The 18838-nt window shown below is 38.8% G+C and overlaps 1 protein-coding gene across 9 annotated transcripts in view; it reads right to left on the bottom strand.

Annotated features, from left to right (window-relative positions):
- The window catches only part of TANC2 (tetratricopeptide repeat, ankyrin repeat and coiled-coil containing 2), a 471789-nt gene that overhangs the window by 112353 nt on the left and 340598 nt on the right, over positions 1–18838 (bottom strand). For all 9 annotated transcript variants that reach the window (XM_017950844.3, XM_031657665.1, XM_031657666.1 and 6 more), the window contains one exon: positions 3817–4098. In XM_017950844.3, the coding sequence (XP_017806333.1) occupies positions 3817–4098 (282 nt within the window). The remainder of the gene's footprint in view (positions 1–3816; positions 4099–18838) is intronic.

Below are 18838 nucleotides of genomic sequence, written 5' to 3'. Positions count from 1 at the left end.
GTCGAGACAGAAAGTAAATTAGTGGTTACCTAGCGCTGGAAATAGAGGGTTAAGAGGAGAATGGGGATTGACTGCTAACAGGCATGAGTTTCTTTTAAGGGGATGAAAATGGCCTAAAGTTAGATTATGGTGATTGCTCTACAACCCTGTGAATTATACTAACAATACTGAATTGAATGCTTTAAATGGTGAATTACATGATATGTGAGTTACAGCTCAATAAAACTGTTTCAAGATTTTTAAAAAAATTCAATTTGTTCTTGTTATTTAGAAAATTTATTACTAGTAGAAATTAGACCATATTTATGAACAAGATCATACTTTAAAAATGGATACCAAAGTAAATACTAGAAGTTGTTATCTGATGGCCAATAGTGATTGAAAAGAAGGAAGAATAGGAAAAAGTAGTCCTCATTTAACTCCCTACCAGTAGGAGTGAATTTAGACTTCTTTCATTTAACTGGTGCAGTAAATTTCTTGGTCACTGGATACAGTTCTGGATAACTGCAGGGGGATAGGCATGGAGGATGGCAGTGAAAAAAGCCTCAAGAAATGTGTAACATTTTGGATTGAGGTCAAGTTCAGTGATTGTATGTCACTGTATTATTTCTGCTGTTCACTTCCTCCCCCTACTCTATTCCCCTTTATTTGGTATTTGATTCTGTGGGTAATTACTGTCCAAATGCTCTCTGTCTTTCTAGCTATCTCCTTTTGGAAAATGCCCTTCTTTTTGTCTAAATGCCTTACTTTCTGTTTGGTATTCAGACAGTAGGAGAAATAAAAGTTAACAGGTAGGCAGTAGTCAATGTGCATAGCACAATGGCAAAAGAGACTTCTGAAATGAGCAGAGTAGGAACGGTAGGATTTATTTACTTAACAGCTGTTTGGGGGCTTGGCAGCTGTTGGCAAATGTCAAATCCAAATAATAACTACATTGAGACTTTTAGTGATAGAAACATACAGTCTTGTATTAGAGCTTCCCCAACTACTATGCTGAGAATCCCTGTAGTTAACGTAATAATCTTGAATTATACAACAGGTCTGTTTCCACAAAATATTTTTGTTCTTTGTGTGTGTGTGTATTGGGGGTATGGACAATGGTGGTGGTGGTGGTGGAGACTGATGGGGGTGCCAGGTTTGGGAGAGTAGGTGGAAAGCAGGATGACAGGCTAGTGCCTGCCTTGACAGCTTTTCTATACCTTTCCAGGGAAATGACAAGGAGGGGGGCGGGCTGGGGGGCTGAGTTTCTGTGGGGGAAGGACAGCCAAACAAGGCAATACTGCAGGCTAAACTGCTCCTATCTTCCACAGCAGTAGTGCTCAGCTTTTATTTCTACTATTCTTTGAACATCAAACAGAAAGAAGTCAGGGGCAGAAGAAAGAGTGACAGATGATGCAGAGAAAGAAGTTGTGAACTCCAATTATTTCCCATGGTTTTTTTTTTTTTTTAAATCACTACAACTATTAATTGGTATAATCACTCAAGGATTAAGAAAGCCAGTGAGGTTCCAAATGACCCATCCAAGCTTAATAGAAGTTAAATTCTGTAAAAATTAAGCCAACCCTCCATATACAGACATCATTCTTATTCTTATTAGAGAAAAAACTGCTGCTGCTGCCAGCAACATATTCAACACCAGTTCATATGGGTAACAGATTTGTGCCAAAAAATAGCTTGCATTATATCAGTCACTTATTCTTGACCCTTCTATTGGTTAAGATGGCATTGGCAGAATATAGTTTGGCCATCAATAAATTGTAACAAAAAATATTTTGTATAAGGTAACACTGGTTCTGAGTATTTCTGATATATACGACCGCGTATTTAGCTCTCTTAACTCCTTTCAAATTCTGAAATCTACAGGCCAAATCTACAGTCTCAACAATGGATATTTATCTCATGAATGGGGAGTATCTTGGTGTTTCTGGAGATTCTCCTGAAGACAATGGATGTTAGAGAATAACTTAGTGAACTGCCTTTACAGAATCTCTGCTTTGGGGAACACATGGGCTGTTTTCTATAAACTCTTGCTCCCCCAGGCTCATAGAGAGACCCCAGGCGCCTCTGCGTTCTGTGAAAGTAACTCTTCTTGTCCTTGGGATTTATTTTCTGTCATGCATGATTCTACCACTCTGTTATCTGCAACTCTGATATACAGAGGAGTCACAGAGACTTTGAGCTTTCTGGTTTCCTTTCTGACACACTCAAATAGCAAGCTGCTTGGACTACTCAGATAAACAGCAGTTTGGAGTGATAAATACTTAAGCACTCAAAGGAAAACGCTGGAATAGTGTGGAAAGTTACTTTTAACCATGCAGATGTGTTCTCAGAATCAAAATTTTAGCAGAGACAATTCTGACAGATCAATTAGTCACACTTCTTCATTTTACAAATAAGAAAACTGAGCTCTAAAGAATTCAAGTAAAATTCTCAAGTTCACAAAGTCTAGTCAATTTGACTGTTGGGGCACAAACCCTGGGCTCCTGACTCCCACAGCACTACGGCAATCTGTCTCAGAAGAGCTGCATTTAGAAACTAAGCATTATATTCCTCTGAAGAAAAGAATTCTTCCATATCGATTCTTACCATACCCTGATAACGAGGTATTTTGATTCAGTTTTCTTCCAAGACACCAGTTCTTCCACGTTAAACATCTATAAGTTTACCAGAGGCCATCTGCCTCCTTAATGATACAAGGCTGCTAACTAGCTTCAATAGGAAGTCAATAAGTTTGGAGGGTCTTCAGTGAGTTCCTGTTAAGTTTCTAGCACTGTGCTAGACCCTGTAAATACTATCGTCTCACACAAACCATTTCTAGTGGTTGCTGTCTGAAAGTCTGTGGTGGGCTAGATTATTGATTTGGACTAGCAGAGCAATAGTTTCTTTTTTTGTTCTCTTCTAACTAACAGAATCCAGGTAAACTGGTTCTATACATGTAGTATGTATAAGAAGAACACTGATACATTTCTATTTATTTTCTTTACTCAAGTGAGTTTCACCAATAAGGAGAGGCAGCATAGCAAAATGGATAGGAGAATGGCCTCTGAAACCAGACTGCTTAGTTCTACCATTTATTGGCTGTAAAACCTAGAAGAACTTATTTAACCTCTCTGGGCCTCAGATTACTTACCTGTGAAATGAAGACAACCTCACTGAGCTGGTAACAGGATTCGATGAAACTAATATTTGTAAAAAACTTAAGAGTGTTTGGCACATAGTAAGTACCATATGAATGTTTTAAAAATAAATCAGTAAGCTCCTAGTGGTGATTACTGGGCTGACCCCTGCTTGTGATGAAAGAAGCCTGAATACATATGAGAGCTCAGTACCTTTTCACAAGGAAGCGGGAGAACCCCTTCAAGGACACAATGAAGCTCAAGTCCAAGCAGTGCAACACTGACGCCAACAGCAAAGAAATGAAGGATGCAAACAGACTGTGATGGCAAATAACAAGAAGAACTGGGCACAGACTGAGCAAAATCCGTCAGGATGAATGCAAATCACTCTACGGGCAATTGCTGCAGTCGTTATCTAAAGGACAGCCCAACCATACAGCTGGCATGGAAGAGTCATCAATTTATTCTACTAGAAAGGTTTTTCTTCAGTCACGCTTAGGTGTCTATTGGGTATGTGGGTTAGATGTAAATAGAGTATTACAATCTTTCTCTCAACTCTGAATGAACAGTCCTCATGTGGAAGTCAGGTTTTGCAGATGAGAAAATAAAAGGATATACGACCTAATACGACCTAATATAAATATGTCAGAAAAACTTCAGCGCCAATGAAGCAGGGAGTTCTTTAAAAAGGAATACGTACGTTTGGGGGAGGCATGTGGGCTGTCTGAGGCGATCTGTCTCATCCTTGTACCATGGCAGCTGAGAGCCACGAGTCTGGAGATGATGGCAGTTTTGCCAAATCCAATGTTTCCCACAATCACCACTCCCTGGTTTACGCTGGCATTTGAACTTTGAAGTTGAGCATCTATTTCGTGGAAAACCCAATCTCGGCCAACAAACACTGACTCTGTAGTGATGCTGGGCACTTCAAAGAGCAGAGGCTTCAAGGAGATATCTGGAGGCCTATAAGGTGCAAAGCGAACTGAAAGGAACAAGAGAAAACAAAACTTAGGTCAAACTGTCAACACTGAGAGAAACAGAGAAAAAATGCAGTGTGGTTTAGAAGACTTGAGTTATCACATGATGGCATCCTAGGCTTATTCAGAAATAATACAACTGTGAATGTTGATTCTCTACAGATAAGCAACACAGGTGAGCTAGAGCTAATTGATACTCTAGATTGCAGAACACAAACATTGATAAAACAGTAATGATTTATTTGATCAGTCAGAAAGTCGGGATGATATTCAAAATTATTACAGGGAAGGGATGGTCCAAGCACCAGCAATCAGTATGGATGCGAGCCTAGTGAAGAAGGGTCCCAAAGGCCTCCTATGCCACGGGATAACCTTTTAACTGTCGGATTGTGGAGAGGTGCAGGAGTGAAGTTCCTGTTGGAAAGGCCAGGCTGTGGCGGGGCATCTAGACAGCTTACCACAGCAGCTCTTTACTAACCAGTAAGAACGTATTTCATTATTTCACACCAATATGGCTGTACCAGTACATATCAGCTGAAAATCAGTCCTGAAGAAAGCAGTATAGAGAGGTTTGTTTCTTTAAAAACACCAATGAGAATAGTAACTCCTATAAGTTCATGATGGTATGTTTTAAAATCTAGTAGGTATTAATACTAGGGGAAGCAAAGCCACTAAAAGCTCTGATGGTTTAAAAGATCTTAAACATTCTAAGCAGTCGAGCAGAAAGCAGGCCTTCACTCAGTGTCTCTGCGCCTGTACTGCTTAATATTGATGCCAATTAAAAAATAATTTTTGGCTTACACATATATCTTGGAGATAGATCCACACTGTTTTTCTCAAGATTTTTTTCTGTGCTTATATATTTATGGGGTGTGCTAAGGGCCAAGAATAAGCTATACTGTCAACAGTTTTCTAAAAATGCAAAATTGATGTGACATGCTTTAAAAGATGATCTATTAATTATATTGATGGTAAAAGGAAGTCATGTCTGATGGTCCATATCTGGGTTAAATGGCCTCCTAAACTGTTCCCAGAGCAGCTCTAAGATGTATCACTTTATCTGTCTGAAACCAAGTACTTCATTTTTGTTTCTTTAACCTTAGCACAATGCCTTGATATATACTAGGTGCTCAAAAAATATTTAAGGAAAGAATTAATTAAAAATAAGGTATTACACTCTAACTCCATTTTTCAAATATTTTGGAGCACAAGGCCAGGAGTGGGAAAGGGATGGAAAGAGAAAGAGAAATTACAAAGGGGAAAATGAGATAATTTATACTTCGTACGTTACTCTAGAACATACTTGAACCACTTACATACCACAAGGTGGGATATAGAGATGGTGGCTTACTTGAGAAAACACAGAGACACACACACATACATGTGTGCACTCTCATTTAAAACTACCTGAAAGCCACTAGAACAACCGAGCATTTTAAAAAGGATAAACATTCCAAAAGTAGTGCAAATAATTTAAAATATAAAGCCAAATTCTGACAACAGAAACAAAATGCCCAAAGTTTTCATTAACTAAAGTGGGGTTGTTGGGGGGTTAGGGGAAGCTGTGGAGATAAAGCTACAGGGTCACTTATAATTCCCTGATTCACATTTCTGCAACACAATTTACTCTTGTATTTATTAATAATTTCAACTTTTATTTTAGATTCAAGGGGGCACACGTACAGATTTGTTATCTGGGTATAGTGTGTGATGCTGAGGTCTGGGGTATGAATTATTCCGTCCCTCAGGTACTAAGCATAGTACCTAACAGTTTTTTGACCCTTGCCCCCTCCACTTCTTCCCCCGTCTAGCAGTCCCCAGCGTCTATTGTTACCATCTTTACATCAATGAGCCATGGGTACTCATTGTTTAGCTCCCACTTACAAGTGAGAACATGTATAATTTTTTTTTTTTTTTTTTTGTTCCTGTGTTAATTCACTTCGGATAATGGTCTTTAGCTGCATCCATGATGCTGCAAAGGACATGACTCCATTCTTTTTTATGGCTGCATAGTATTCCACGGCGTATATGCACCACATTTTCTTTATCCTATCCACCACTGATGGGCACTAAGGGAGACTCCATGTCTTTGTTACTGTGACTAGTGCTTTGATGAACATATGCATGCATATGTCTTTTTGGTAGAATGAAAAAACTCCTCTTTCAAAATCCATACCTATAATTATAGAATTTGATGAAAAATTAACTTTAGTTTGCCAAAAATCCTTTTAAAATCAGTGTCTTATAGCTAATAGATTCTATTTTACTTTTCTTAAACATTATCTTACTGAGATAAAATTCACAAACCATAAAATTCACTTTTTAAAAATATACAATTCAGTGGTTTTTAGTATATTCACTAAGTTCTGCAACCATCACTACTATCTATCCCCAAACACTTTCATCACCCCCAAAGAAATCCTATATCCATTAGCTGTCACTCCCAATCCTCATTCCTCCCAGTCCCTGGCAACCAGTAATCTACTTTGCCTGTAAAGGTTTGCCTATTTTGGACATTTCATATAAATAGAATCATAGAGTATGTGGCCTTTTACTTCTGACTTCCTTTACTTGGCTTAATATTATTCATTACTTTATTGCTGAATAATATTCCATTGTAAGGATATACCACATTTTGTTTATCAGTTAATAAACATTTGGGCTGCTTCCACTTTTTGGCTGATTAATGCTGCTATGAACATTCATGTACAACTTTTATGTGAACATATGTTTTCAATCCTCTTGGCTATATATCTAGGAGTGAAATGTCTGGTTCATATGGAAACTCTCAGGTTCACCTTTTTGAGAAACTGCCCAACTGTTTTCTCTATTTGGTTTTTACCATATTCTTATTCAATATATTTTCACTATAGAAAACTTAGGAATAGTAGATAAAATAATAACTGTGTTTCCATTAGCTAGAGAGAAATGCTATTAGTGTGTATTCTGAGTTTTGCCTGTACCATATATATTTATTTTAAAAACAAAAATGGGATTATACTATATATACTGTTTCATCATTTACTTTTTTCACTTAGCAATATAGTGTGAACATTTCTCTACATAACACATAAATCTATATTATCATTTTTAATATGTGTAGGCTCTTCTATTGTATCACTAAGTTATATATTATCTAACCAATATCTTACTGTTGTATGTTTAGATTATTTTGGTTTTCCACTGTTACAATCACAGCTAACAATGAAATAGCCTTTACTATATGCCAGAAACTATTTCTAAGCATGCTAACTTGCACAACCATTGGATGTGTTATTACTACTTTGATTTTATAGACAAAACAGAGGCAAAAAGACATTAAGTTATTTGCCTAAGGTCTTTTACCAATCTGAATCTTATTTACTATGCTCTAGTTCCTTTCACGAAAAGCAGTACTACAAGCAGTGGTACAACACATATCATTATATATTCACCTTGGCACACCTGCCTTATTTTTCTTGAAACAAAATGCTAGAAGTGAAAATTTCTGGGTCAATGGGTTGTTTTTGATACACCTTACCAAATTGATCTCCAGAAAGATTATACTGGTTACATGAAAATGACCACATCCCTCTCAGTTTCATCATCATGGGGTAGTATTATTATTCTTAGTCTCTGTTAATCTAGTTAAGAATGGCATCTCATTGTGTTTAATATATGTTTTGAGTATGAAAAGTAATTTTTTTTGTGTGTATGAAAGGTGATTTTTTTAAAAACATGTGTACTGGCTATCTGCATTCTTTTGTGAATTGCCTGTTCATGGCTTTTACTCACATTTCTATTGGAATGCCTGTGTTTGCCTTACTGAATTTGTGAGAACATTTTTAACCCTGAAGACATTAATCTTTTGCCTTTCATATTTATTTTTTGCAAATAATTTATTCAGTTCTTTGCCTTTAACATTTTTCTTTCTTCCTTTTATTTTAGAAATAATCTTTTTCTTTTTTAGAGACGGAATCTTGCTTTGTTGCCCTGGCTGGAGCGCAGTGGCGCAATCTCGGCTCACTGCAACCTCTGCCTCCCAGGTTCAAGCGATTCTCCTGCCTCAGCCTCCTGAGTAGCTGGGACTACAGGCGCGTGCAACCACACCAGGCTAATTTTTGTATTTTTAGTAGAGATGGGGTTTCACCATGTTGGCCAGGCTGGTCTCGAACTCCTGACCTTAAGTGATCCGCCCACCTCGGCCTCCCAAAGTGCTGGGATTACAGGCGTGAGCCACCAAACCTGGCCTCTGCCTTTTATTTTAATTTGTAAAAGTTGAAAAAGTTTATGCCATCAAACTTGTCAGTCTTTTTCTTTATGGGTTCTGCCTTTAGTGTTGTTCTTTGAAAGTTCCCTCTTAATCCAAGAGTATAAAAAATTAACATTTTTTTTTCTAGTGCTTTTTTGAGTCTGGTATAGAGTAGAGATCTGACTTTATTTTTTTTCCCCAAATGGTTAACAAATTTTATCAGTGATAATTCAAATTATCACCAATGTGTAAAGCCTACTTGATCTTATTTATATTGGGTTTGTTTTAAGTTATCTAGTTTGTTCCACTTATCTGTAAGCCTGCTACTTTTGCAGAAGTGTCACACTGATTTAGTTGTTGTTATGTTTAGTTAATTGTGAGTCTCCCATCATTATTCTTATTTTTTTCAATAGATTTTGAAAAATAGTTTCAAAAATAATTTCCAGAATTAGTTTGAAATTTACCATAAGAAACATTTTCCATTTTATTCACTCAGTTCTGACCGTTAATCAGAAAATGCTCCATTTAAGTTTCATTAAATAGATTTCTTGAAATAACCATAAAACATCTTCTTAAACCAAAGACAGATAATTATTTCATCTTAGCAGATATACATTACATATTTGAAAATAATGATTTAGTTTTAATGTCATATTTTAAAAACCCAGATAATTCACACAATTTAGAAAGCAAACATTTAAAAATGTTTATCTTTGAGATAACCAAGTAAATACCAATTAAAGCAAACTATATATACCATTAGAAAAAAATAGGGTTTTTTGGTATATAATCATTTCAAAACCATCTTTTGAAAAAATATTCATTTCTATAGTTACTGGTAGCACTATAAATGTGTCCAGCTTTTAGAGAACTGACATTTTGTAAATGCCAATTTGACCTTAAAATCCTGTTCTGGGAACTTACTCTAAGGAAATGATTCATAAGAAAAGTGCAAACACACAGACACACACACATACACACACACAGTTTTTTGCAGCATGTATGGTGTTAGTAAAGGTGATTTAGTAAACTATGGTATACCTACCGAAAATTACATAGACATTAAAATAGAAAGCAATATTTTGCAGAATCATGGAAATGTGGAAGTATTTATGAAATAAAATTTACTAAAACAGTAGAATAAAAACAGAATATATATTATGATTACAATTTACAGTATATACAGATGGAAGGTAACAATACTCCAAAACAAAAATAGTGAAGGTATGATATGATTAGTTGTACCTTTAATTATAATTAAAAAAAATTTTCAATAGGAATATTAGCTATATTTTTAAAAAGCTGCAAAATGAATTGGTTATTTTACCCAAAGACAAAATAAGCAAATATTTTATGACAATCGCAAATTACTCTGTCATGCATGGGTGAATATAACTACTGCCAAATCCAACAACTAATTAAACTACATCAATTGAGACAAGCAAGCATATATATCCTGGCTATCTCTCTCCCACTTTTATTGTGTATACATTTTTAGAAAATGAAAACAAAGTATATGTAGTTAAAAATTTTAACTACTGTAGCTATAGAATGATTTTAAAAATCAAAAAATATATAAATATATAAAATTAGCTATTTTTGCCAGGACAGTCTGAATGTCAGGCTGAGTACTTGGTTTATACTTCCTTTGAGTGATAGGCAGTGATGACCCACTGAAGTGGACCTAATACTAGGGTAGACTCACTGGAGAGGGAAGACAGACTGGTGAAGACTACTCACTGTAATAGTCCCAGAAAATGTGATGAAGGCCTGAAACTGGGAGATACCAATGAAACTGGAAAGAGTGATTATGTAGGACCTGTCAAAAAACTAGATGTAGAGGGATACGGAGGGGAAGAAGCCAAAGATTTTTCCACAGTTTCAAGTCTGAGGGATTATGGAGCTGAAGAATACCCAAATTAAAATATATGAAGAAATTTACTATGGGATAGAAATAGCTTTCCTGCTTTCTTTCTGTTATATAAAGGCCTTCCCCCACTAAATATGAATTAGAGATGTAATTTCCTCAACATCTGGGAGGAAAGGATTAAAACTCTGGATACGGGCTGGGCAAGGAGGCTCATGCCTGTAATCCCAGCACTTTGGGAGGCCGAGGTGGGTGGATCACGAGGTCAGGAAATTGACACCAACCTGGCTAACATGGTGAAACCCTGTCTCTACTAAAAATACAAAAAATTAGCTGGGCATGGTGGTGGGTGCCTGTAGTCTCAGCTACTTGGGAGGCTGAGGCAGGAGAATGGCATGAACCCGGGAGGCAGAGCTGGCACTGAGTTGAGATTGCGCCACTGCACTCCAGCCTGGGCAACAGAGTGAGACTCTGTCTCAAAAAGAAAAAAAACAAAAACACACACACACACACACACACACAAAAACCACACACACAAAACACAAAACAAAACAAAAAGACTCTGGATACATTAGAGTATGCTCAAATTTAAATTTCAACTGCATTAAACAAAATTGTTCACTGAATTAATCTCTATAGAAAATCAAAGAACCACACCAATATTCTTCTGTGATTATGTGACAGTTCTATATTCATACAAGCCCTGAAACTCTGAGTTTGAATTCTACAGAATATAAAAATGTAGCAGAAATCCTCTTTATTTTATTTAAGGCCTTTATTTTATGTAGGCCACTGAAATGAGGAGTATCTGTAGGATGAAGGTCTGAATATCTTAGACAAGTTAGCCGATAATTATTTTTAGATTACATTGGGGGAAAGAAACTTACATGAATTGATATAAGCACTTGCTAACATACAAAAGGGCAGTAGGGTGAGAGGAGTAAGGAGCTCATAAAATAAGAACTAATAAAGTAACGGTAGTTTTCTAGAAAAGAAAGGGTCCTTCTCATCAACTACTCCTATTGCTACCCTGGACTGAGGCTGGAATGACCAGTGCTGGCACTGGGCCTGTCTGATGATAAAAGGACCATATCACTCCCCTACACAAAACCCTCCAGTGTTTCTTTATTGCATTTAGAATAAAATCAAAACTCCCTCCCACAGTGCTCAAGGCTCTAGATGATTTGGACCCTGCCTACCCACCCCTGCAGGCATCTCACATCACTTCCCCCTCAGTCTATGCCCCAGCTCTTCTGGCTTTCCAGTTTCTCGTTTCAGCGTAAATGCTACTATGTTAGAGGGGCTTCCCCTGATAAGCTTTTAAAGTTGGTTTCCCTACTGCTTACCTTTTTTTTTTTCTTTAAGAGACATGGTCCTGTTCTGTTTCACAGGCTGGAGAGGCAATCACAGCTCACTGCAGCCTCAAATTCCAGGGCTCAAGCAATCCTCCTGCCTTAGCCTCCCAAGTAGCTGGGACTACAGGCATGTGCCACCATACGCGACTATTTTTAAAAAACTGTTTGAAGAAATGGGGTCTTGCTATGTTGCTTAGGCTGGTTTTGAACTCCTGGCCTCAACTGATCTTACCTTGGCCTCCCAAAGTGCTGGGATTACATGTGTGAGCCACCATACCCGGCCCCCATAATTTTCTTTTTGCCAGAGGGCTTGTTTTTCTTGGAGAATGCATCAAAAATACTAATTATTTTATATTCTTATCACATATCACAATCTAGCAATATTTATTCTTTTGTTTTCTTGCTTATTCCTGTCTTCTTAACTAGAATGCAATTTCTATGAAGGTAGGAATCATCATTGTATCAGTACACAGTCTGTGCTACATAGTAAAGGCACAGTAAATATCTGTTGAATGAATGAATATTGAAGAAGGGAATCAGAGTTTTATTAAAATAATTTTTATGTATTAGTAGAGGAGATGAGTGAAGTATTTTGTCATTATGGGTGTCATTATATCACACACCTCCTGAGTATAATTAAAATGAAAGTTCCTGCTATTTAACTAAGAATTACACTTAACCAAGCAATCCCAGTCTGTCAAGTCTTACGAATTTTTCCTTAGAAAGATCTCTTCTAACAGTCACCTCTGTTCATTTCCAACTGCTTCCACCTAGCTCAGGCTTTTGCTGCATTTACTCTCCTTCCTTCCAACCTGGCTTCCCTTACTTCCTGCCTCAGTCACTCCGTTTTGAGTATTCCAACTCTTTATTACAATGACTGCATCATGTCATTCCCTTCTAGCGCTTCCGAAGGTGCAGTTTTCTACTGTATCAAATCTAAGCTAAGCTCCTCCCCAGGTTCTGACGGCTCTCTGTAACATGGCTCAATTCTGTCGTGTCCGTGCCTCACAGCCCACCACCATGTGCTATCTGAGGCAGACAAGGCAGTCTTCACAGAGTACCCTCACAAACTGCTCCATTCCAGTTCCTGTGCCTTAGTGCAGGTTGTCCCTTTTACCTGAAATGCCCAACTTCTTCTCTTCATACCATGTCCAGATATTATGGTCAAGGTTAATTTTCATCTTCTTCATAATCTTCCTTAATCAATCTAGTCCTCATTTATTTTCCTCTTCCCAAACTAAGTTTACTCCATATAATTTAGTGCTTAATTATATGTTGATTTACACTACTTATTAACATTTTAAATCTTGTTTTTCCAACCAGACTGCTTTTAGAGAAAAGATAATGTCTAGCACAGTTTTAAATACAGACTATACGTGAAAGACAGAAGAAATAAGGGAAATCATAGCGGGCGGGGCCAAGATGGCTGACTAGAAGCAGAAGCGATCAGAGGCTCCCACTGAAAAGAACCATAACATAACACTGTGTGAATCCTGCATCGGCAACCGAGGTATCCAGATTCTGTTATCAGAACTGACTAGGTGGCTGGTACGACCCACAGAGAGGAAGGAAGAGCAGTGTGGTACAGCGGCCCACCTGAGAGCCACACGAGGCAGGGGAGTCACCCCCAGACAAGGTAGGCAGTGAGTGAGTACGCTACCCAGCCTGGGAAAACATGTTTTTTCCATGGAACTGGGCAACCCATGGATCAGAAGATCCTACTCGTGAGCCCACACCACCAGGACCTAGCGTCCCAACCATGGAGCCGCAGAGATTCTCAACAGCCACTCAGCTAGAATGTGCTTAAGCCTGCCAAGCTCCTTGGGGGAGGGGAGGCAGTGATCCAGTGACCAGCACCACAGCTGCAGCTGCCTGCTGTCTAAGCCATTTGAGCTCCTTGGGGAAGGGGCAGCAGCTAACAATAGGACTTGATAGCTGCCTAATACACTAAGCTTCCTGGGCAGGGGAAGGGCAGCAGCCATCTCTATAGCTCCAGGCTGCGTTTTTCCCCTGCTGGAGCAAGGGAGGCTGGATGGCTTGGTTCCAAGAGGTGTCCTCCATAGCTGAACACACTGGCTGTTGTGGACTGCAGACAGAGTGCCTCTTCAGGCCTGACCCATTCCCCCTCATTGGGCGGGGCCTCCCTGCAGGAACTCCAAAAACTCCAGCCAGGGACTCCGGGACAGAACTCTAATCTCCCTGGGCCTGAGCCCCTAGGTGAAGGGGTGGTCACAGTCTCCATGGACTAGCAGACTTAGTCTTTGTTCCTGCATAGTTCTGAGGAATCCAGGCAGCCCAGACAAGGCCCCCTACACAGCAAAGCACAGCCTGTCCACCAAGGGACAGTCAAAGTGCTTTGTTAATAAACAGGTCCTGCTCCCCGTGCCACCCAACTGGGTGAGAATCTCCAACAGGCTCTCCGTAACATGGCTCAATTCTGTCGTGTCCATGCCTCACAGCCCACTACCATGTGCTATACAGAAGCGTTCCTACTGGCATCAGGTCGGTGCCCCTCGAGGTCAGAGATCCCTGAGGAAGGAGCAGGCACGCATCTTTGCTGCTCTTCAGCCTCCTCAAGCGGCATCTCCAGGCACAGGAGCGAACCAGATGAATAGGGCCTGAAGTGAACCCCAAGCAAACTGCAGCAGCCCTACAAAAGAGGGACCTGACCATTGGAAGAAAAACAAACAAACAGAAAGCAACAACAGCATCAACAACAAAATACCCACAAAAACCCCATCCGAGGGTCAGCAGCCTTAAAGATCAATACTAGACAGACTCATAAAGATGAGAAAGAATCAATGATAAATGCTGAAAACTCAAAAGGCCAGAGTGTCTCTTCTCCTCCAAATGATCGCAATGCCTCTCCTGCAAGGGCGCAGAACTGGATGAAGGATGAGATGGACGAATTGATAGAAGTCGGCTTCAGAAGGTGGGTAATAAACTCCGCTGAGCTAAAGTAGCATGTTCTAACCCAATGCAAAGAAGCTAAGAACCTTGATAAAGGTTATAGGAGTTGCTAACTAGAATAACCGGGTTAGAGAGGAACATAAATGACCTGATGGAGCTAAAAAACACAGCATGAGAACTTTGTGAAGCATACACAAGTATCAACAGCTGAATCGACCAAGCAGGAAAATATCAAGACCATGTTGTCAAAATAAGGCATGCAGACAAGATTAGAGAAAAAAGAATGAAAAGGAATGAACAAAACCTCTGAGAAATATGGGACTATGTAAAAAGACCGAACCTATGATTAACTGGGGAACCAGAAAGAGAGGAGGAGAATGGAACCAAGTTGAAAAACATGCTTCAGGATATTATCCAGGAGAACCTCCCCAACCTAGCAAGACAGGCCAACATTCAGATTCAAGAAACACAGAAAACCCCAGTAAGATACTCCACGAGAAGATCAACCCCAAGACACATAATCATCAGATTCTCCAAGGTTGAAATGAAGGAAGAAATGTTAAGGGCAGCCAGAGAGAAAGGCCAGGTCACCTACAAAGGGAAGCCCATCAGACTAACAGCAGACCTCTCAGCAGAAACCCTACAAGTCAGAAGACAGTGGGGGCCAATATTCAACATTCTTAAAGAATTTTCAACTCAGGATTTCATATCCAGCCAAACTAAGCTTCATAAACAAAGGAGAAATAAAATCCTTTCCAGATAAGCAAATGCTGAGGGATTTTGTCACCACAAGGCCTGCCTTGCAAGAGCTCCTGAAGGAAGCACTAACTATGGAAAGGAAAAACTGGTACCAGCTACTTCAAAAACACACCAAAATATAAAGACAAATGACACTACGAAGAAACTGCATCAACTAGTGTGTGAAATAACCAGATAGCATCATGACAGGATCAAATTCACACATAACAATATTAACCTTAAATGTAAATGGACTAAATGCTCCAATTAAAAGACACAGACGGCCGGGCACAGTGGCTCATGCCTATAATCCTAGCACTTTAGGAGGCTCAGGCAGGTGGATCACCTAAGTCCAGGAGTTCGAGACCAGCCTGGCCAACATGGCAAAACCGTCTCTACTAAAAATACAAACATTAGCCGGGCATGGTGGCACATGCCTGTAATTCCAGTTACTAGGGCGGCTGAAGCAGGAGGATCCCTTGAACCTGGGAGGTGGAGGCTGCAGTGAGTCGAGATCATGCGACTGCACTCCGGCTTGGGCAACAGAGTGAGGCTTCATCTCAAAACAAAGAAAACCCGACACAGACTGGCAAATTGGGTAAAGAGTCAAGACCCATCAGTGTGTTGTATTCAGGAGTCCCATCTCATGTGCAAAGACACACATAGGCTCAAAATAAAGGGATGGAGGAAAATTTACCAAGCAAATGGAAAGCAAAAAAAAGAAGGGGTTGCAAATTTTTGTCAAATCCTAGTCTTTGACAAAACAGACTTTAAACCAACAAAGATCAAAAAAGACAAAGGGGGCATTATATAATGGTAAAGGGATCAATTCAACAATAAGAACTATCCTAAATATATTGCACCCAATACAGGAGCATCCAGATTCATCAAACAAGTTCTTAGAGACCTAAAAAGACCATCAAACAAGTTCTTAGAGACCTACACAGTAATAGTGGGAGACTTTAATACCCCACTGTCAATATTAGACAGACCAATGAGGCAGAATATTAACAAGGATATTCAGGACTTGAACTCAGCTATGGATCAAGTGGACATGATAGACATCTACAGAACTCTCCACTCCAAATCAACAGAATATACATTCTTCTCAGTGCCACATGGCACTTATTCTAAAATCAACCACATAATTGGAAGTAAAACACTCCTCAGCAAATGCAAAATAACTGAAATAACAAAAAACAGTTTCTCAGACCACAGTGCAATCAAATTAGAACTCAGGATTAAGAAACTCACTTAAAACCAAACAACTGCATGAAAACTGAACAACTTGCTCCTGAATGACTCCTGGGTAAATAATGAAACTAAGGCAGAAATCAAGAAGTTCTCTGAAACCAAGGAGAACAAAGACATAACTTACCAGAATCTCTAGGACACAGCTAAAGCAGTGTCAAGAGGGAAATTTATAGCACTAAATGCCCACATCGGAAAGCCAGAAAGATCTCAAATTGACACCCTAACATCACAATTAAAGGAACTAGAGAAGCAAGAGCAAACAAATCCAAAAGCTTGCAGAAGACAAGAAATAACTAAGATCAGAGCAGAACTGAAGAGTAAAGAGACATGAAAAACCCTTCAAACAATTAATTAATCTAGGAGCTGGTTTTTGAAAAAATTAACAAAATAGACCGCTAGCAAGACTAATAAAGAAGAAAAGAGAGAAGACTCAAATAGACACGATAAAAAACGATGAAAGGGATATCACCACTGACCCCACAGAAATACAAACTACCACCAGAGAATAGTATAAACACCTCTATGCAAATAAACTACAAAATCTAGAAGAAATGGATAAATTCCTGGACACATATACCCTCCCAAGGCTGAACCATGAAGTTGAGTCCCTGAATAGACCAGTAACAAGTTCTGAAATTGAGGTAGTAATTAAGAGCCTACCAACTGAAAAAAGTCCAGGACCAGATGGATTCACAGCCGAATTCTACCAGAGGTACAAAGAGGAGCTGGTAACTTTGCCAAACAATTGAAAAGGAGGAACTCCTCCTTTACTCATTTTATGAGGTGAGCATCATCCTTATACCAAAACCTGGTAGAGACACAATAAAAAAGAAAATGTTAGGCCAATATCCCTGATGAATACTGATGCAAAAATCCTCAATAAAATACTGGCAAACCATATCCAGCAGCACATCAAAAAGCTCACCCACCACAATCAAGTCGGCTTCATCCCTGGGATGCAAGACTGGTTCAACATATGCAAATCAATAAACATAATCTATCGCATAAACAGAACCAATGACAAAAACCACATGATAATGTCAACAGATACAGAAAAGGCCTTTGATAAAATTCAACATCCCTTCATGCTAAAATCTCTTAATAAACTAAGTATTGATGGAACATATCTCAAAATAATAAGAGCTATTTATGACAAAACCACAGCCAATATCATACTGAATGGGCAAAAGCTGGAAGCATTCCCTTTGAAAACTGGCACAAGACAAGGATACCCTCTCTCACCACTCCTATTCAACATACTATTGCAAGTTTTGGCCAGGGCAATCAGGCAAGGGAAGGAGATAAAGCATATTCACATAGGAAGAGAGGAAACCAAATTGTCTGTTTGCAGATGACATGATTCTGTATTTAGAAAACCCCATCATCTCAGCCCAACAACTCCTTAAGCTGATAAGCAACTTCAGCAAGTCTCAGGATACAAAATCAATGTGCAAAAACCACAAGCATTCCTAGACACCAACATTAGACAAGCAGAGAGCCAAATCATGGATGAACTCCCATTCACAATCACTACAAAGAGAATAAAATACCCAGGAATACAGCTAACAAGGGATGTGAAGGACCTCTTCAAGGAGAACTACAAACCACTGCTCAAGGAAATAAGAAAGGACACAAACAAATGGAAAAGCATTCCATGCTCATGGATAGGAAGAATCAATATTATGAAAATGGATATTCTGCTCAAAGTAATTTATAGATTCAATGTTATTCCCATCAAACTACCATTGAGATTCTTCACAGAATTAGAAAAAACTACTTTAAAATTTATATGGAACAAAAAAAGAGCCTGTATAGCCAAGATAATCCTAAGCAAAAAGAACAAAGCTGGAAGCATCATGCTACCTGACTTCAAACTATACTACAAGGCTATAGTAACCAAAATAGCATGGTGCTGGTACCAAAACATACATACAGACCAATGGAACAGAACAGAGACCTCAGAAATAACACCACACATCTACAACCATCTGATCTTTGACAAACCTGACAAAAACAAACAATGGGGAAAGGAATCCCTATTTAATAAATGGTGCTGGGAAAACTGGCTAGCCGTATGCAGAAAACTGAAACTGGACCCCTTCCTTACACCTTAGACAAAAATTAACTCAAGATGGATTAAAGACCTAAATGTAAAACCCCAAACCATAAAAACCCTAGAAGAAAATTTAGATAATACCATTCAGGACATAGGCATGGGCAAAGACTTCATGATAAAAACGCAAAAAACAATTGCTGCAAAAGCCAAAATTGACAAGTGGGATCTAATTAAACTAAAGAGCTTCTGCACAGCAAAAGAAACCATCATCAGAGTGAATAGGCAATCTACAGAATGGGAGAAAGTTTTTGCAACCTACCCATCTGACAAAGGT

This window comes from Papio anubis, chromosome 17 (assembly GCF_008728515.1).
Source record: "Papio anubis isolate 15944 chromosome 17, Panubis1.0, whole genome shotgun sequence".
Lineage (NCBI taxonomy): Eukaryota > Metazoa > Chordata > Mammalia > Primates > Cercopithecidae > Papio > Papio anubis.
This window is presented reverse-complemented; position numbering and strand designations above follow the sequence as displayed.